At 37.8% G+C, this 15,864-nt stretch overlaps 1 protein-coding gene across 1 annotated transcript in view; it reads right to left on the bottom strand.

Annotated features, from left to right (window-relative positions):
- Positions 1-15,864, bottom strand: part of LOC122809729 (aryl hydrocarbon receptor-like) — a 639,036-nt gene that overhangs the window by 164,027 nt on the left and 459,145 nt on the right. Inside the window, exon 6 of the mRNA XM_044081435.1 lies at positions 11,364-11,490. Within this exon, the coding sequence (XP_043937370.1) occupies positions 11,364-11,490 (127 nt within the window). The remainder of the gene's footprint in view (positions 1-11,363; positions 11,491-15,864) is intronic.

The raw sequence follows: 15,864 nt of genomic DNA, 5'->3' as shown, positions 1-15,864 counted from the left end.
AGTAGAGACCTGGATGTAATGCCCTTACTTATGAGGTGCACAACAAAGAAGGCTTTTCGTACCATTGTGGAAACTTGGTGATTGAAGTTCAGATTTCTATCAACTCTGCATTCCCAGATCTTGCACCACTGGGTTTGAACTTAGGGGGGTGTTGTCAATATTGTAATTAGCAGGGAATTCTGCTTTGCCAAAGGGGATAATAATGCACTTTTTTGCCTTTAGTTTTAGACCATGGCTTTGGCACTAATTTGTCTGTATTAGCACCTTCTGTAATATATTTACATCATTGGATGACTTAATGATTTCACCCAATTTGCAATCATCAGCAAACTTGGTAAGCCAAAGGCCATCTACTTTAGACTGGACCTCAAGAAATAGATTCCAAACATTAAGGGCCCAGCACAGATCCTTGTGGTGTAACACTGGTGATGGGTCTACTGGTAGAGGTGGAGTCACCAGCTTTGACAGTATGTGTTCTGTTGGTGAACCAGGTGGCTACCCAATAATGATGTAAGGGCTGATCCCCATTTTTTTTTTAATTTCTCTATATCTTTTGGGTTTCTAATACCATGATAGGAATGGACCCCATTCCTAAGTCAAAGTATGAGTAAAGTTCATGAATTAGTATTGCTTCAATCTTTGATGTCAGCCAGAAGTGCTCTATCCAGCATCTGCAATGTGCCCAGTAATGACTCCTTCTACAATCCGTATGGAGTTACATGTATTAGTAACATTTCTAAATAAGCTTGCAGATTCCTACTACTATTGGAACTGTCTGGGTATCTTTCTTCCACATTGCTCTTGTTTCTCCCTGCAAATCCTGATATTTTATGACTTTGTGACTTTCTGTATGCAAGACACTGTAGTCATTAGGTGTGGCAATTTCAATGATCAAAGCTATGTTTGTCTTCTTGTCATGGACCACTATATATAGTTTTCTAACATCTATCTCTTGAACTGTTGGTAATGTATGATGCCATGTGGTGTAGACTCCATCATTTTCTATGATGCTTTGTGGCTCATGTTTCCAGTGATGTTCAGCCAATTCAATACCATAATGTTTGCACAGTCCCCAGTGCAACACTCTATGCCTTTTAGTATGCAGTCCTTCTGCCATAAGTATGTCACAACCAGCAATGAGGTGTGAGACTGTTTCCAATTCTGTTTTACAAACCCTCATTTGTCTGTTTTTCCCACATGTTCAATGGACTTTGTAAACCAATGTGTACTTAGCCCACTATCTTGGGCCGCCAATATTAACCTTTCAACTCTTGCTTTGAATTCACCTCTCCTTAATCATTGCTGCGTTTGATCCAGATCAACATGAGGTTCTTCCAGAAGTTTTCTATACTTGCAACTATATTTATGCATTTTCGCCATTTCTTGCCTTCTCATCTGATCCTTCACCTTATATTATTTCTTTTGTTTTTTGGCACATTCAGTTGCTGCCTGTTTTTATCTAATTTTGGTTTGATTTCTGTTCCTGTTTGCCTCCTCCATAATATTTAATTTGATAAATGAAAGCATTACAGTATTAATACTTTAAAAAAGAAACACCTGTATGAAATCTGTAACCCATGCAAAATTGCAACATCCTGTCAAAATCACCATAACTGTTGGATTTGAAAATGCCATCTCACTTCACTCCACTGGCATACAGGGATAAAGCCCTGACTATGACCCAATGACCTGGGTTCGATTACTATCTCGGATGACTGATGGAAAAATGCAGGACGGTGGTACATGGGTGTCTTTTGACGGTGATCCTTGGTAGAGGCCAGGGATATCACCAGAGGAGGAGTGGCCAGCAAATAGTGGGCCTGGCTGAACTGCTTTGGAAGATAAGCTGAAATGCCACAAGCATACACTGCACACCTACCCAGGGACTATTCTATGTTACCACAACGGGGGGGGGTGAAACAGGGTAGGCCGAGTAAAAGCACCCCTGGATGGAAGCCCAGACATGCTAGCCCTATTGCCTTCAATCTGTGACCAGCCCCAGCAATAAGTCTAGGGGAGGCATGAAGTGACTGGTACTCCCGTCTCAAACAGGGCACAAGGGTTGGGCCAGTAAAATAATGTAACAGTTTGAGGAAACTGCAAAAAAAGAAAAAAAAGCTTCCATCACAAAGATCATCCAACAGAGATACCACAACCTGCACCCTGACCCATCTCTTTATGTTTTTAACCCCATACAGTGCTCAGTCAATAAAGTCAATTCACACCTGAAACTCTACTACTAAAACACAAACTGTTATCCCAAATGTTATAAGAGCTCTTGCAAAAAATATTCCTTTCAGAGCTAAAATATGTCCTTTATATCATTACCTTAAATTCCTTCATAAGCCCTACAATAATTTAAGTTACAGCAAAAATATTATGTAATTGTATTTCTCTGTCAGAATCCAGGACATGCCACTGCATATTCTAGAAAAGGTGTGTCTTCTTGTAATTCAAATCAGCCATCCAAAGTCAATGTCCCCTTCTTTCTTCTAGGCTCACATTGAAAATCTTTACTTATAGCCTAAGGGGATCCTGTGATGAAATTCTGTCCTTAAAAAGATTTCCTTTCAAATTAGCAATTGGACAGAAAGCATTTTGCATCTTGGCAACTGTCTGCTGGAACCATCTTCCTAAGAAAACTAGAAAGCTACAATCTTGCTAATTCTAGAAGGGAAAAATGTAAAATAATATCTTATCACTGAAAATAAAATCAAATGTTTCAAGGATTTGGGTCAATCCATCTCTTACACATAAAGCCTTACTTCCCAATAACTAGAGAAAATCTAACTTTGGCGAATGACACAAAATCTTATAGGTATGTGAACTCTCTTGTATATACTATGTTAAACTCTATTTGCATCTGTATTTCATGTACTCCACGAGGGTAGCTTGTATAACGTCTGTGATCAGTGTAAATACAGCTATGATTACTTCTGTACTGTAAAGACTGCACCATTGGAATCCTCTATGAAACCTTAACATCTGGAAATAATGCAGCATTTCTAGTCATTGTTTTATATTAATCTTTATTGCTCATTGATATATTTCTGTACTTGTATATACACAATTTTATATTTGTTCAACTCAATTGAGTTTGAGTCATGCCTAAAAAGGATCATTAGACTAGTCCATTTACCGTGTTAAGAAATAAATACATTTAAGATTCATGTCATGGCAACCAAAAATGTCCCTTTAACAATAATCAATAAAAAATACTCAAAGGAAACTTCTTTGGCAAGAAACAAATAAGTGGAAGCATTTCTATTCCATGTATTTACACACATGAGAGAGTTCAGTGATTTTGTTGTTACTGATATCCATCATATATTCAAAGATAGGCAGTAATGCCATTCCATCTCAGATTACTGCTCAGCTCTACATTCTGCTACACCCCCCCCCCTTGCATTTTAAAGCAGCTATCCTTTTCTTTAACTTGATGTTCTGTGACCATAACATCTGCTTTAACAGACAGCAGTTTCATAAATGTCCAAAGTTCTAGGGTTGGTAAATGGTGTTGGGGAAACTAATTCAGCAGACTAAGCCTTATTTGCCTTTGCAGATGGAAAAGGTATGACGTCTATGACTGTGCAGGATCTCAAGTGGGAACTAGGTGGTATGACAGACCTTAGTATATGCTCAGTGGAACAACAGAGTTCCAGAGATATCAGCAGTCATTACATACAAGTGAGGCAACCTGCATGTAAGCATATTTCTTGTACAGGTGAAAATCAGATGCAGTGTTGGTACAGTGATATGGCTTAAATGTAGATGTACCCATACACGTATGGTGTAGCAAGTCATCCCCATCACTACTGGCTCTTATCCACATGGGAATGTCTGCCTCTAGTGGTAAGAAAGTGAACAGGTACAGTGTTCATTGCCAAACTGAAAAAAAATTTATGGGAGAAACTGAAAAAGGTTTTAAAAAATCTCTGAATGTCCTGCTTCTAATTTGTACTAATTGGTGTCTAGTTACCACAGCTTCCCACATTTCAAAAGATTACACTAGGAATGTCCCAAAAACCCATAACTCAAGACTATAAGCCAAAACTTCAAAATTAACTCTCTCCCCTTATTGTCACCCCCCCCCCACACACCCCCGTACTGACACATACTTACATTCTCTTTTGGTGACACTGAGCATGCTCACTCCAATGTCAAGTCTACAGGCAAGTGCTATTTCCGACTGCACCCTTCCCACCAGCTGTTTGCTGTCTCCCTCCCACCAGTAAATGAGTTCCATTTAAGGTGAAAATGGAAGTGTCATAGGATAGTGACAAATCTAATGCCGTCCTAGTATTTGAAAGGAAGCCATTACCTCATCCAACGCATTTGGAAGAGGAGAATGCCCTACATTTTACAAGTAAACCTTTAATAAAGAAAGCAGCCTCTCATCACTATTATTTTATTCTATTGGCTTGCTCCTTGTATATCACATCCTTTTCTACTAGGCATACACTGACCCCTAAATGGACATCACATATATCAAGCTGCAAACATATAATTCTTCTTCAGTTCTGGATTACAAATGCAAACAAGAAATACTCTCTGCCATACCACTTGGGGATGAGGGATTCAATGTATTTCAATGAAACATTTGAAGAAGTAGTAGAAAGCAAAACCAAAATGTTGCCCTATTAAATACAAATACATGATGAAATGAACTTAAACAGCACAGCCTTAGTTAGGCAACCAGTCTTACATTAAGGTTAAACATCTGTACTATTGTGTCTGATTTACATGAATGTGAACATCCAGTTTGCTGTTGTATGGGTCAAGAAACATGTTTCTCTGTTTAGGATTAGATGGATGGTCACAGAGCTAATACAACTCAGAAAAAGCACTGATAAAAAACAATTCTACATTCAAATTATATGTCATGTGCCTTTTAGATATGAGGGGGAAACCTGTTTATAGTAAATTAGCTGCTACATGAAATACTTATAAAAAGAATGTCAAACAGTTCAACAGCTGCATCAGTTTATCTGACTGGAAAGAATTCCTATTTATTCTCAAATAAACAAATGCATACCTACGTAATTCCAAGTCCTGGAATTACGAAAACAAAACTACAAGACTGAAGTCAACAATCAGTGTTCTCCTTTAAAGTTATTTTTGTAGGGGTGAAGACCCCTCCTACTTTCCCCCATGTGAGGACTGCTCCCCTTCACTCCTGCTACTTACAGTTACTAACTCCAAGATTGCCACACCTTGGAGAAAAGGTAATACTCTGAAACACTGTGATGTCATACTTAGTATATATAAATCCTCATTTTTGCACCTTAGTATTCTAGGACTCACACATATGAGTCTCAGAATTTAAAATGATTGTTCAGAATAACATGTTTCACATGCAGCCAGTTAGTCTATTCAGTGCATGTTTATGACCTGAAATTAACCACAATCACGAATGTTGTAGAACTAGGTGATGCACAGCCATCGCCTGCGATCATTTCATTATTATGAGCATTAAATGCAATCATCTAATTTAGAACATCATAAGCAATGCTACCTCCATCAATAATTAGGTATTTCCTACCAAAACAGCATGTGCATATCCAACTACTAAGAATAGCAAGATACTTATAAGTGTAACCTTTTATCGCATCTGTCTGTTATGCACACAGTAGCTTAGAGATGAGTTGATTTTTTCATTGACAGCAGAAGTTCCTTTACATTTTTTCTTCCATTATAAGAAAAAAGCTTAATTAAAGGTTGCAACATGGCTGAGTTACTTATTTTTCCATAGTAATGAGCAGAACTAAAGAAATGCATGAAACACTCAGCAGGATCAAGAAGTGAAACTGAATCCTCTGAAACAGGGGACTGCAGGTGGAATCAGCAATGGAGTTTGTAAAATGTGTGGTAATACAAATATTTGTTCATCTAGACAAAGCAGGAAACTTGTACCTGTTCTAAGTTTCAAATGATGATACTATCCCTTTAAATAAGTTTAACATCATACCTCACCTCCATACCTGATAATCCTTAAAAAACACAAACTTAGAAAACCAAGCACAGGGACCAAGAGCAGTACAACTTTCGCCAAAGAATAACAAATATGCCACAGGATCCAAAGTTTTATTACGTAAAGCGCTTTTCGTCTGCTCTAAAAGCAGACTTCATCAGACAAAATGAAGGTGTTAATGATGTGGTTTTATACTCATACTGACATCATCAACTACGTTAATTTAAACAATTAACATCTTAAATTGATTGATTAAAAAGTTAGTTAAAAAGGGCTTATAAAAATATACATATTTTAAAACACATAAATAAATAAAAATGGCTTATTTAAACTTCCAAGTACCCCACAAAGCTCTGCATAAATTCGAAAACATACATGTATATACCTATATTAAGGTGTGTACAGTTATAACAGCATAAATAATTGTAAAGTGTAACCACATGTAAATAAAACTCACTAAACAGTACCTAATGCTGTTGAAATCAAGCTCAATAAATTATCTTTGGCTCATGTAAATATTACACATAGTCCTAGACAGTTATAAATAAGTACTTCAGACTGTATATAAAAATGATCATAAACTAAAAAATAGTTACATTAGTCGCATGACCTATTCGTAACCATGTGTAATAAAAAGATGGGAATATATACACTAACTACAAATGTTTTATATCCCAAATGTTAAGTATAATGATACAGTTCTAAAACACTAATGGGAAAACATGTCTAACTAGCTTACTAATACAATACTAAATGTGTAGGAATGTAAAGGGTTTACTTAAGGCCAAAGAAATTAATCTATCTTACAAGGCTCTTTAGTTTTAATACACTACTAATGTAACTATTTTTTAGTTTATGATCATTTTTATATACAGTCTGAAGTACTTATTTATAACTGTCTAGGACTATGTGTAATATTTACATGAGCCAAAGATAATTTATTGAGCTTGATTTCAACAGCATTAGGTACTGTTTAGTGAGTTTTATTTACATGTGGTTACACTTTACAATTATTTATGCTGTTATAACTGTACACACCTTAATATAGGTATATACATGTATGTTTTCGAATTTATGCAGAGCTTTGTGGGGTACTTGGAAGTTTAAATAAGCCATTTTTATTTATTTATGTGTTTTAAAATATGTATATTTTTATAAGCCCTTTTTAACTAACTTTTTAATCAATCAATTTAAGATGTTAATTGTTTAAATTAACGTAGTTGATGATGTCAGTATGAGTATAAAACCACATCATTAACACCTTCATTTTGTCTGATGAAGTCTGCTTTTAGAGCAGACGAAAAGCGCTTTACGTAATAAAACTTTGGATCCTGTGGCATATTTGTTATTCTTTGGCGAAAGTTGTACTGCTCTTGGTCCCTCACCTCCATACCTACCTTCTCCTTCACTCTTTCTGCACTTGTCCTATGTCCTCTTAAGTGCCTCCAGGTTTTCCACCATCTATTCCGTAGTCCATTCCATGGGTATACAACCTTTTCATGCACGGCTACTTTCAGAGATTCAGAGAGCAGTTAGCTCTTTCAGTCAGCTGCTGTACCACTTTGTCCTGCCCATTAAGATCACCTCTTCACATTTCTGTGATATAATCTTTGCCCTGCCCATTAAGACTGCCTCTTCAAATTTTTCTGATATAATCTCTGTCCTGCATGTTAAGATTGCCTCTTCACATTTCTCTGATATAATCTTTGTCCTGCCTGTTAAGATTCCCTCTTCACATTTCTTTGATATAATCTTTGCCCTGCCCATTACGTTTGCCTCTTCACATTTCTCTGATATAATCTTTGCCCTGCCTGTTAAGATCACCTTTTCACATTTCTCTGATATAATCTTTGTCCTGTCCATTAAGATCGCCTCTTCACATTTCTATGATATAATCTTTGTCCTGCCCATTAAGATCGCCTCTTCACATTTCTATGACATAATCTTTGTCCTGCCCTTTAAGATCGCCTCTTCACATTTCTCTGATAGTAATGTTTGTCCTGTCCATTAAGATCGCCTCTTCACATTTCTATGATATAATCTTTGCCCTGCCCATTAAGATCGCCTCTTCACATTTCTCTGATATAATCTTTGCCCTACCTGTTAAGATCACCTTTTCACATTTCTCTGATATAATCTTTGTCCTGTCCATTAAGATCACCTCTTCACATTTCTATGATATAATCTCTGCCCTGCTCATTAAGATCGCCTCTTCACATTTCTCTGATATAATTTTTGTCCTGTCCATTAAGATCGCCTCTTCACATTTCTCTGATAGTAATGTTTGTCCTGTCCATTAAGATCGCCTCTTCATATTTCTATGATATAATCTTTGCCCTGCCCATTAAGATCGCCTCTTCACATTTCTCTGATATAATCTTTTCCCTGCCTGTTAAGATCACCTTTTCACATTTCTATGACATAATCTTTGTCCTGCCCTTTAAGATCGCCTCTTTACATTTCTCTGATAATAATCTTTGTCCTGTCCATTAAGATCGCCTCTTCACATTTCTATGATATAATCTTTGCCCTGCCCATTAAGATCGCCTCTTCACATTTCTCTGATATAATTTTTGTCCTGCCCATTAAGATCGCCTCTTCACATTTCTCTGATATGATCTTTGCCCTGCCCATTAAGATTACCTCTTCACATTTCTCTGATATAATTTTTGTCCTGCCCATTAAGATCGCCTCTTCACATTTCTCTGATATGATCTTTGCCCTGCCCATTAAGATTACCTCTTCACATTTCTCTGATATAAACTTTGTCCTGCCCATTAGGATTGACTCTTCACACTTCTCTGATATAAACTTTGTCCTGTTCATTAAAATCGCCTCTTCATAGTTCTCTGAAATAATCTTTTCCCTGACCATTAAGATCACCTCTTCACACTTCTCTGATATAATCTTTGACCTGCCCGTTAAGATTGCCTCTCCACATTTCTCTGATGTAATCTTTATCCTGCCCGTTAAGATTACTTCTTCACACTTCTCTGATGTAATCTTTGTCCTGCCCATTAAGATCACCTTTTCACATTTCTCTGATATAATCTTTGACCTGTCCATTAAGATTGCCTCTCCACATTTCTCTGATATAATCTTTATCCTGCCTGTTAAGATTGCCTCTTCATATTTCTCTGATATAATCTTTGTCCTGCCCATTAAGATCACCTTTTCACATTTCTCTGATATATGTGTCCTGCCTGTTAAAAATTATCTCTTTAAATTTCTCTGATATAATCTCTGTCCTGCCTGTTAAGAATGATCTCTTCACATCTTTCTAACTTGATCATTTGCAGCTATATAATGTCCCCTATCTCTCCCGGTCTCGAGTAACAAGAGCTCTAATGCCCTGTAATTTATGGTCATACCCTCTCCCTTCCATTTCCTACACCTTTCTGGTGGCTATCCTCTGGATTCCTTTCACCAGCATAAGGGCCCACACTTGTATGGTTTATAGAACAGCACACAGTATCCAATGTGACATTGGACAGCATAAAAAATACTTCTTTGCTTCTTTTCTCTATCCCTGTGAGCAATAAGAACCCCAGCATTCTGTTTGCTGCCACCACTAAACTCTCGTTCTATATCTCACAGTCTAGTCCAGGTGTAACCAATACCCCATCTCCTTTTCCTAATATAGAGTCATTAGCCCCTCTATTTCCAAATGATAGTTCATACCAGGTTTGTTGTGATATCAGTAGTTAAGATCAGGGAAGGGTGAATTGTCAGCATAAACTATCTTACCACTGTAGTGAAAAATGTATCGTTATGAAGGAGGGAAGCTTCAACTACATGTTTAGATTTAGTAACACATACGTTAGAAGACAGAGATTTAGAAAAACAATGAGAAAATTCCACATTCCTGTTACATAACCTCTATGCAAAATGTACTTTTGATAGACATAGTACAGTATTTAAATGTTATTTTTTGTAGCTGCTGTGGTAACTCACAAGCAACATGTCAACAATGTGGACAGTATGAGCTGGATATTTGACTCAAGCACCAAAGAGCATGTTAAGGACAGAAGAATGAATGGCCAGTGGTAGTTAGCACAGAGGATTTGTGATGTGTGCTGATAAGGTGCTTGTAATAATCTAGGGTTTGAATCCCTCAGCCACTTTTCTTCCTACTGTGTGACTCCAAATAAGTCACTTAACCTGAAAGTGCTCTGGGATGCCTAGGAAATTGGGCTATGCTCCTCAATGGTCTCCCGGACCAAATCTCTAGTAACTACCTAAGAACCTAAGCTCACCTTTCTCATAACAGGAGAAGGGGTTAGAACAATTTAGTTTAACTTTTTATTTATGATTTCTTAAGCAGGTAATGCACTGATCCAGGAGGAACCTATTTCAGGTTTAGCCAAATTGCATATAACAGAGCTGCAGCATAACATAATATATCTTGTTTTCGGATGACTGCTGGGGCATGCAAGGAAGATAAAAGAGGATGGCATGGGATGAAGCACACCTCAACATCATTTGTAGTGCCACTGCACCATCATGCCACACAGCCATATGGTCTTAGGAAGACTGGTAGGCATGACAAAAAAAAACATTCAGCTTTATTTTTAAATGCTCCTGACACGTTTGTTTAAAAATAATAGCAATGAAAATGCTACTGTTTCCAGGAACAAGATGTAATTATAACGTTAGTATACTGTTAGAATGCAGCCTTCACTGTACTAGTAATACAGTATCTTCTCTAAATGATAACGCCACTGAGAGACAACGCCATGTTAGCCATTTGTCTCCTATTAATGCTTTTAACAAAACTTGTTGATGTTTTATGCCATTTTATTTATTTATTTGTTTGTTTATTTATTTATTTATTTATTTTCACATTTGTTAACCAGATAAGTATACTGGTCCAAGAATCCTTTGCATGACCCAGGCTATGATGGCTTAACAACAGAATAGTAGATACAGCATATGTTAACAACTCAAATACAATAATAAAATATAAAAAAAAAAACAGAGAACAAAATGCAGAACACAGGGAAAAATACAATAAAACAGACTGAACACAAACTTAACATCAATGGAGAATAACAGTACTTCTGAAATAAGCCATATGTGTGTTGTTGAGGCCAAATAACTACAGTAACTGCTTATGAAAATGAAGTGGTAGTAAATTATTTGCTGTCATGGACATAAGGAAATGTCCAGTAGTGTGATTAAGCATCTGAGTAAAGCACCATGAAATGAAAGATGTATTTACTAACACCTGCCCACCAAGGCTATAACCAATTTTACAGGATTTTGTAATTATAGGTGAAATCTAGTCAGTTGATAATTCTACTTCTACTGACTGGGGTCAGACTGGCTTCAGAAACAAGCAATAAGCTACTGTTGCCACAAATATGAAACTAGGAAAATGCATTATTCTTACTTGATGATGTTTTTTGCTCTTCTGTCATAGCAGACCCTGGGTTCAGGGCCCAGTGAAGCTGTCTTCGAAACTCCTCTCTGTCTTCCATATGGATGAGATCAAACACACTCTGATTGATCAAATCAGACTGCAATTTCAAAAACAAAAGATTAAGTGACCCCTAAGACAAGATAAGGTTAAAAACAATATGTGTGATATTAGGCATAGTCAAACCAACAGCAGCAGAAAAGTTTAAAGTTTATCAAAGCACTCTGAAACATACCTACACACAAAAAATGGAGTCCCCAAATCCATTGCATGCATTTTCTTAAGTGTAGTGCTTTCTTTCAATATGGTAAGCTAAATTGCTAATAGTCTGCAATTATCAGCTGCTTCATAGACATAGACACACACACACACACACACACACACACACACACACACACACACATACATCATCCTTAACACAGCTTGCACCTTGGTACTGTACAGTACCTGCAGTACATTTTACAATTCTACATTTTCTTAGATGGCAAATCTTATTGAGAGGTACAGTGATGTAGTGGACGCCACTGCACTTGATTCATTTTGTGAGGAGTCTGGATATGTTCCCTGTTACCCCGGGGTGTTCAGTTTCTTTCCTTATGTCAAAGACATACTGATAACTTAACTGGTTTATCTTTAAGTTGCTTGTAGGTGTGTGTGTGTGTGTGTGTGTGTGTGTGTGTGTGTGTGTGTGTGTGTGTGTGTGTGTGTGTGTGTGTGTGTGTGTGTGTGTGTGTGTGTGTGTGTGTGTGTGTGTGTGTGTGTGTGTGTGTGTGTGTGTGTGCGTGTGTGTGTGTGTGTGTGTATGTGTCTCTGACTTGAGCCTACTGCATGCTGGGATAGAGTCCAGCTCCCTACCACCTTGAATTAGACAGAGCAAAAACCGAAGAAGAAAGGAACGTAAATGAAAAACTATAAAATGTACTCACACACACATACATACAGATAGATAGATATGCTAGCCTCTGCGTCTTACGTGACTGAAGTAAAAAAGTTTTGTTTCTGCATACTTAGTAAACAAAAGTCTGTGTTTCTGAGAGAAAGGAACATGAGACATGAAACTGGGTCAGCCTTATGGCATGGGATTGTAGGAGGAAGTAATAAGCAAGAAATTATAGTTTTGCCTTCAGAAGGAGTATGCAGAACATGGAAGCTATGCCAGCAGCCCCTAGCTGAGAGAGGGGAACAGAGTACAGACTCTGGAGCAGCAAGTGACAGTACAGGTATTAATGCATAAAAAAGAAAAAAATTACACAAATGGGGAATGTGCACAACAGAGTTGTGCTGCATCCATCACATGTCTGTGCTCCTGAGGACACAAAAATTAATAAATGAATTCCCCTACATTACAATGCCTGGATAAAGGTTGCCCAGCTGTTGCATATTGTGAGGTAGGGATGAGTGATTATGGCTGATGTACGGCACTTCTCAGGATATAAATCAAGGGAGAGGGTGTAGTAAGAAAATAACAAAAATGTGACATTAAGAGATGTGTACTTTTCTAAATTCTTTTTTTGTTTTGTTTTAAGCCAGGAATATAACAATATACTCCTGATACTGCAATACCAAATGACATTTCCTCCATGTATACATTTATCACATTTCACAACTGCAAGGATGCAGACAGCATGAATCTTCAACCTCTTTATCCTTTACCTACATCATCAGTAAGAAGTATAAGGCCCTCACTTTAGCATTTTAAATATCAAGAAGCATTATCAGTACCTCAATACTCTGCCTACCGCAGCATGAGACATCAGCCTCTTAGTACCATTATGTGCAGCACCATAAAACAGTAACAGTCACTCAGTACTACATATGCAGTCCCATAAAACAGTATCTTATGTATGTAAGCAAGATGTCCATAAGTATGTATCAGCCTCTCAGTACCATATGTATAGCACCATGAAACAGTATCAAAATCTCAGTACCATGTGTACAGCATCATGAGACAGTATCAGCCTGTAAGTACATTATGCACACCACCATGAAGCAGTATCACCTTCTCAGTACCATGTATACTGCACCATGAAACAGTATCACTCTCTCTGTACTTTATATACAAGCCCATAAAACAGTATCGTATGTATGAAAGATGTAGAGAAGTATGTCAGTGTCATCCTCTTAGTACCATATGTACAGCACCATGAAACAGTATTAGCCTCTCAGTACCATACGTACAGCACCATGAAATAGTATCAGCCTCTCAGTACCATAAGTACAGCACCATGAAATAGTATCAGCCTCTCAGTACCATATGTACACCACCATAGGCAGTATCAGCCTCTCAGTACTATAGATAAAACCCCATGAGGCAGGATCAATCTCTCAGTGTAATACATACAGAAAAATATAACAGTGTCAGTTTCTCAGTACCATATGCAAAGCACAGTGAAACAGCATCAGCATAGTACTACATGTACAGCACTGTGAAACAGTATCAGCCTCTTATTACCATATACACAGCACCATGAGACAGCATTACTCTCTCAATACTGTATGTACAAAACAAAGAAACAATACCAGCCTCTCAGCATTATACATACCACACAATCAACCACTATCAGCCTCTCAGTACCATATGTATGCACCATGAAACAGCATCAGTTTCTCAGTACCATATGTACAGTACAATGAAACATTATAATTCTATCAGTACCATATGTAAAGCACAATGAAACACTGTAACTCTTTTCAGTACCATATGTACAGCATCATGAAACAGTAACACTCTCTCAGTACTATATATGCAGTCCCATAAAATAGTATCTTATGTATGTAAGATGTGCATAAGTATGTAAGTATCAGCCTCTCACTACTATGTGTACAGCATCATGAGACAGTATCAGCCTGTAAGTACATTATGCACACTACCATGAAGCAGTATCACCCTCTTAGTACCATGTGCACAGCACCATGAAACAGTATCAGTCTCTCAGTACTATATATATATATATATATATATATATATATATATATATATATATATATATATATATACAAGCCAGTAAAACATTATCATCTGATGTTGTAAGTCTTTGTTTATTCATTACCATTAGGACCTCGGTTCCATCCTCGGAACTGATATGGCCATCTCCATGCTTGTGCCAGCCAAAAATCTCTCAGCTAAGACCTACCCATAATGCCCCTCTCCTAGTTACTCCAGATCTCGTTTGCCATGTTCCTAGTCAGACGTGCTAGCCATCTATCTCAAAGCTAAGTAGAAATTTGTTAATTTTAAGACAGTTTCTCTTCAAAATTATTTAATTTTTAGTCACGTTAGCCCTTTCTCACTGTTGCCTGTAACCTAGGCCTATTTCCTACCCTTTTCCTTAGTAATTTAATTTTTTGCCTTTATTGGTACTGTCCCTCTCTACTGTCTTTGACAGGCCTTCCTTTTTACTAGTGGTATTTTTTAAAATAACATCATTGGTATTTTCTCCCTTAATTTTTCTGTAGGATAGCCTTGTTGCCTTACTATGTCAGACAAAGCTAAGTTGGGATTTAAACAGTGTGACAAGTGTGGACGTAAGATGCCTAACTCAGATACACATGTTCGTTGTGTCTACTGTTTGGGGGTGGATCATATTAATGCTGACTGTGACATTTGTGCTAGTTTTAGGAATTGTACACTAGCAGAATGTAAAAATAAACTTATCTTAAAAGGATTACTCAAGACACCTTTTTCAGAGGCTCTATCTGGGTCGGAGGTCTCACCCCCCTCCAAAGACCAAAAACCATAAGGAAAAACAGATTACTCAAGACACCTTTTTCAGAGGCTCTATCTGGGTTGGAGGTCTCACCCCCTCCAAAGACCAAAAACCATAAGGAAAAACAGATTACTCAAGACACCTTTTTCAGAGGCTCTATCTGGGTCGGAGGTCTCACCCCCTCCAAAGACCAAAAAACATAAGGAAAAAAGGATTACTCAAGACATCTTTTTTGGAGGCTCTATCTGGGTTAGAGTTCTCACTCCCTCCAAAGACCAAAAAACATAAAGGAAAATGGATTACTCAAGACATCTTTTTCAGAGGCTCTATCTATGTCGGAGGTCTCACCCCCTCCAAAAATCAAAAAACATATGGACAAACAAAGTCACTCGGCTCCTGCATCTCTGTCAGTTATGGAATCGAGTCGGCTCCATGCTTCGCCGGGGCCCTTGGCGCAGACCTCTTCGGCACCAGGCTCTGTGTTTTCTCCCTCGGTGCCGTCCATGATATTCACCCCTATTTTGGTTCCGAACTTGGCACCACTGACTTCGATGTCGTCCTTGGATCCAACATCAGCTCCGATGATTGTACCTGCTTCACCACCATCTCCAGCCACAGTGCTGACAGTTTCTATGGCTCCATCTGCTCCAAAACTCAAATACCTGCCAAGGATAAGATACTTCCACTCCGGTGCATACTGTCTCAGTTTCAACAGCAGTGTTTTCCCTGTCGACACCATCCACCCTTGCTGCATCAGCTTCAGTGGA

The sequence above is a fragment of the Protopterus annectens genome, chromosome 8.part0 (genome assembly GCF_019279795.1).
Source record: "Protopterus annectens isolate FY-2018-M chromosome 8.part0, PAN1.0, whole genome shotgun sequence".
NCBI lineage: Eukaryota > Metazoa > Chordata > Ceratodontiformes > Protopteridae > Protopterus > Protopterus annectens.
This window is presented reverse-complemented; position numbering and strand designations above follow the sequence as displayed.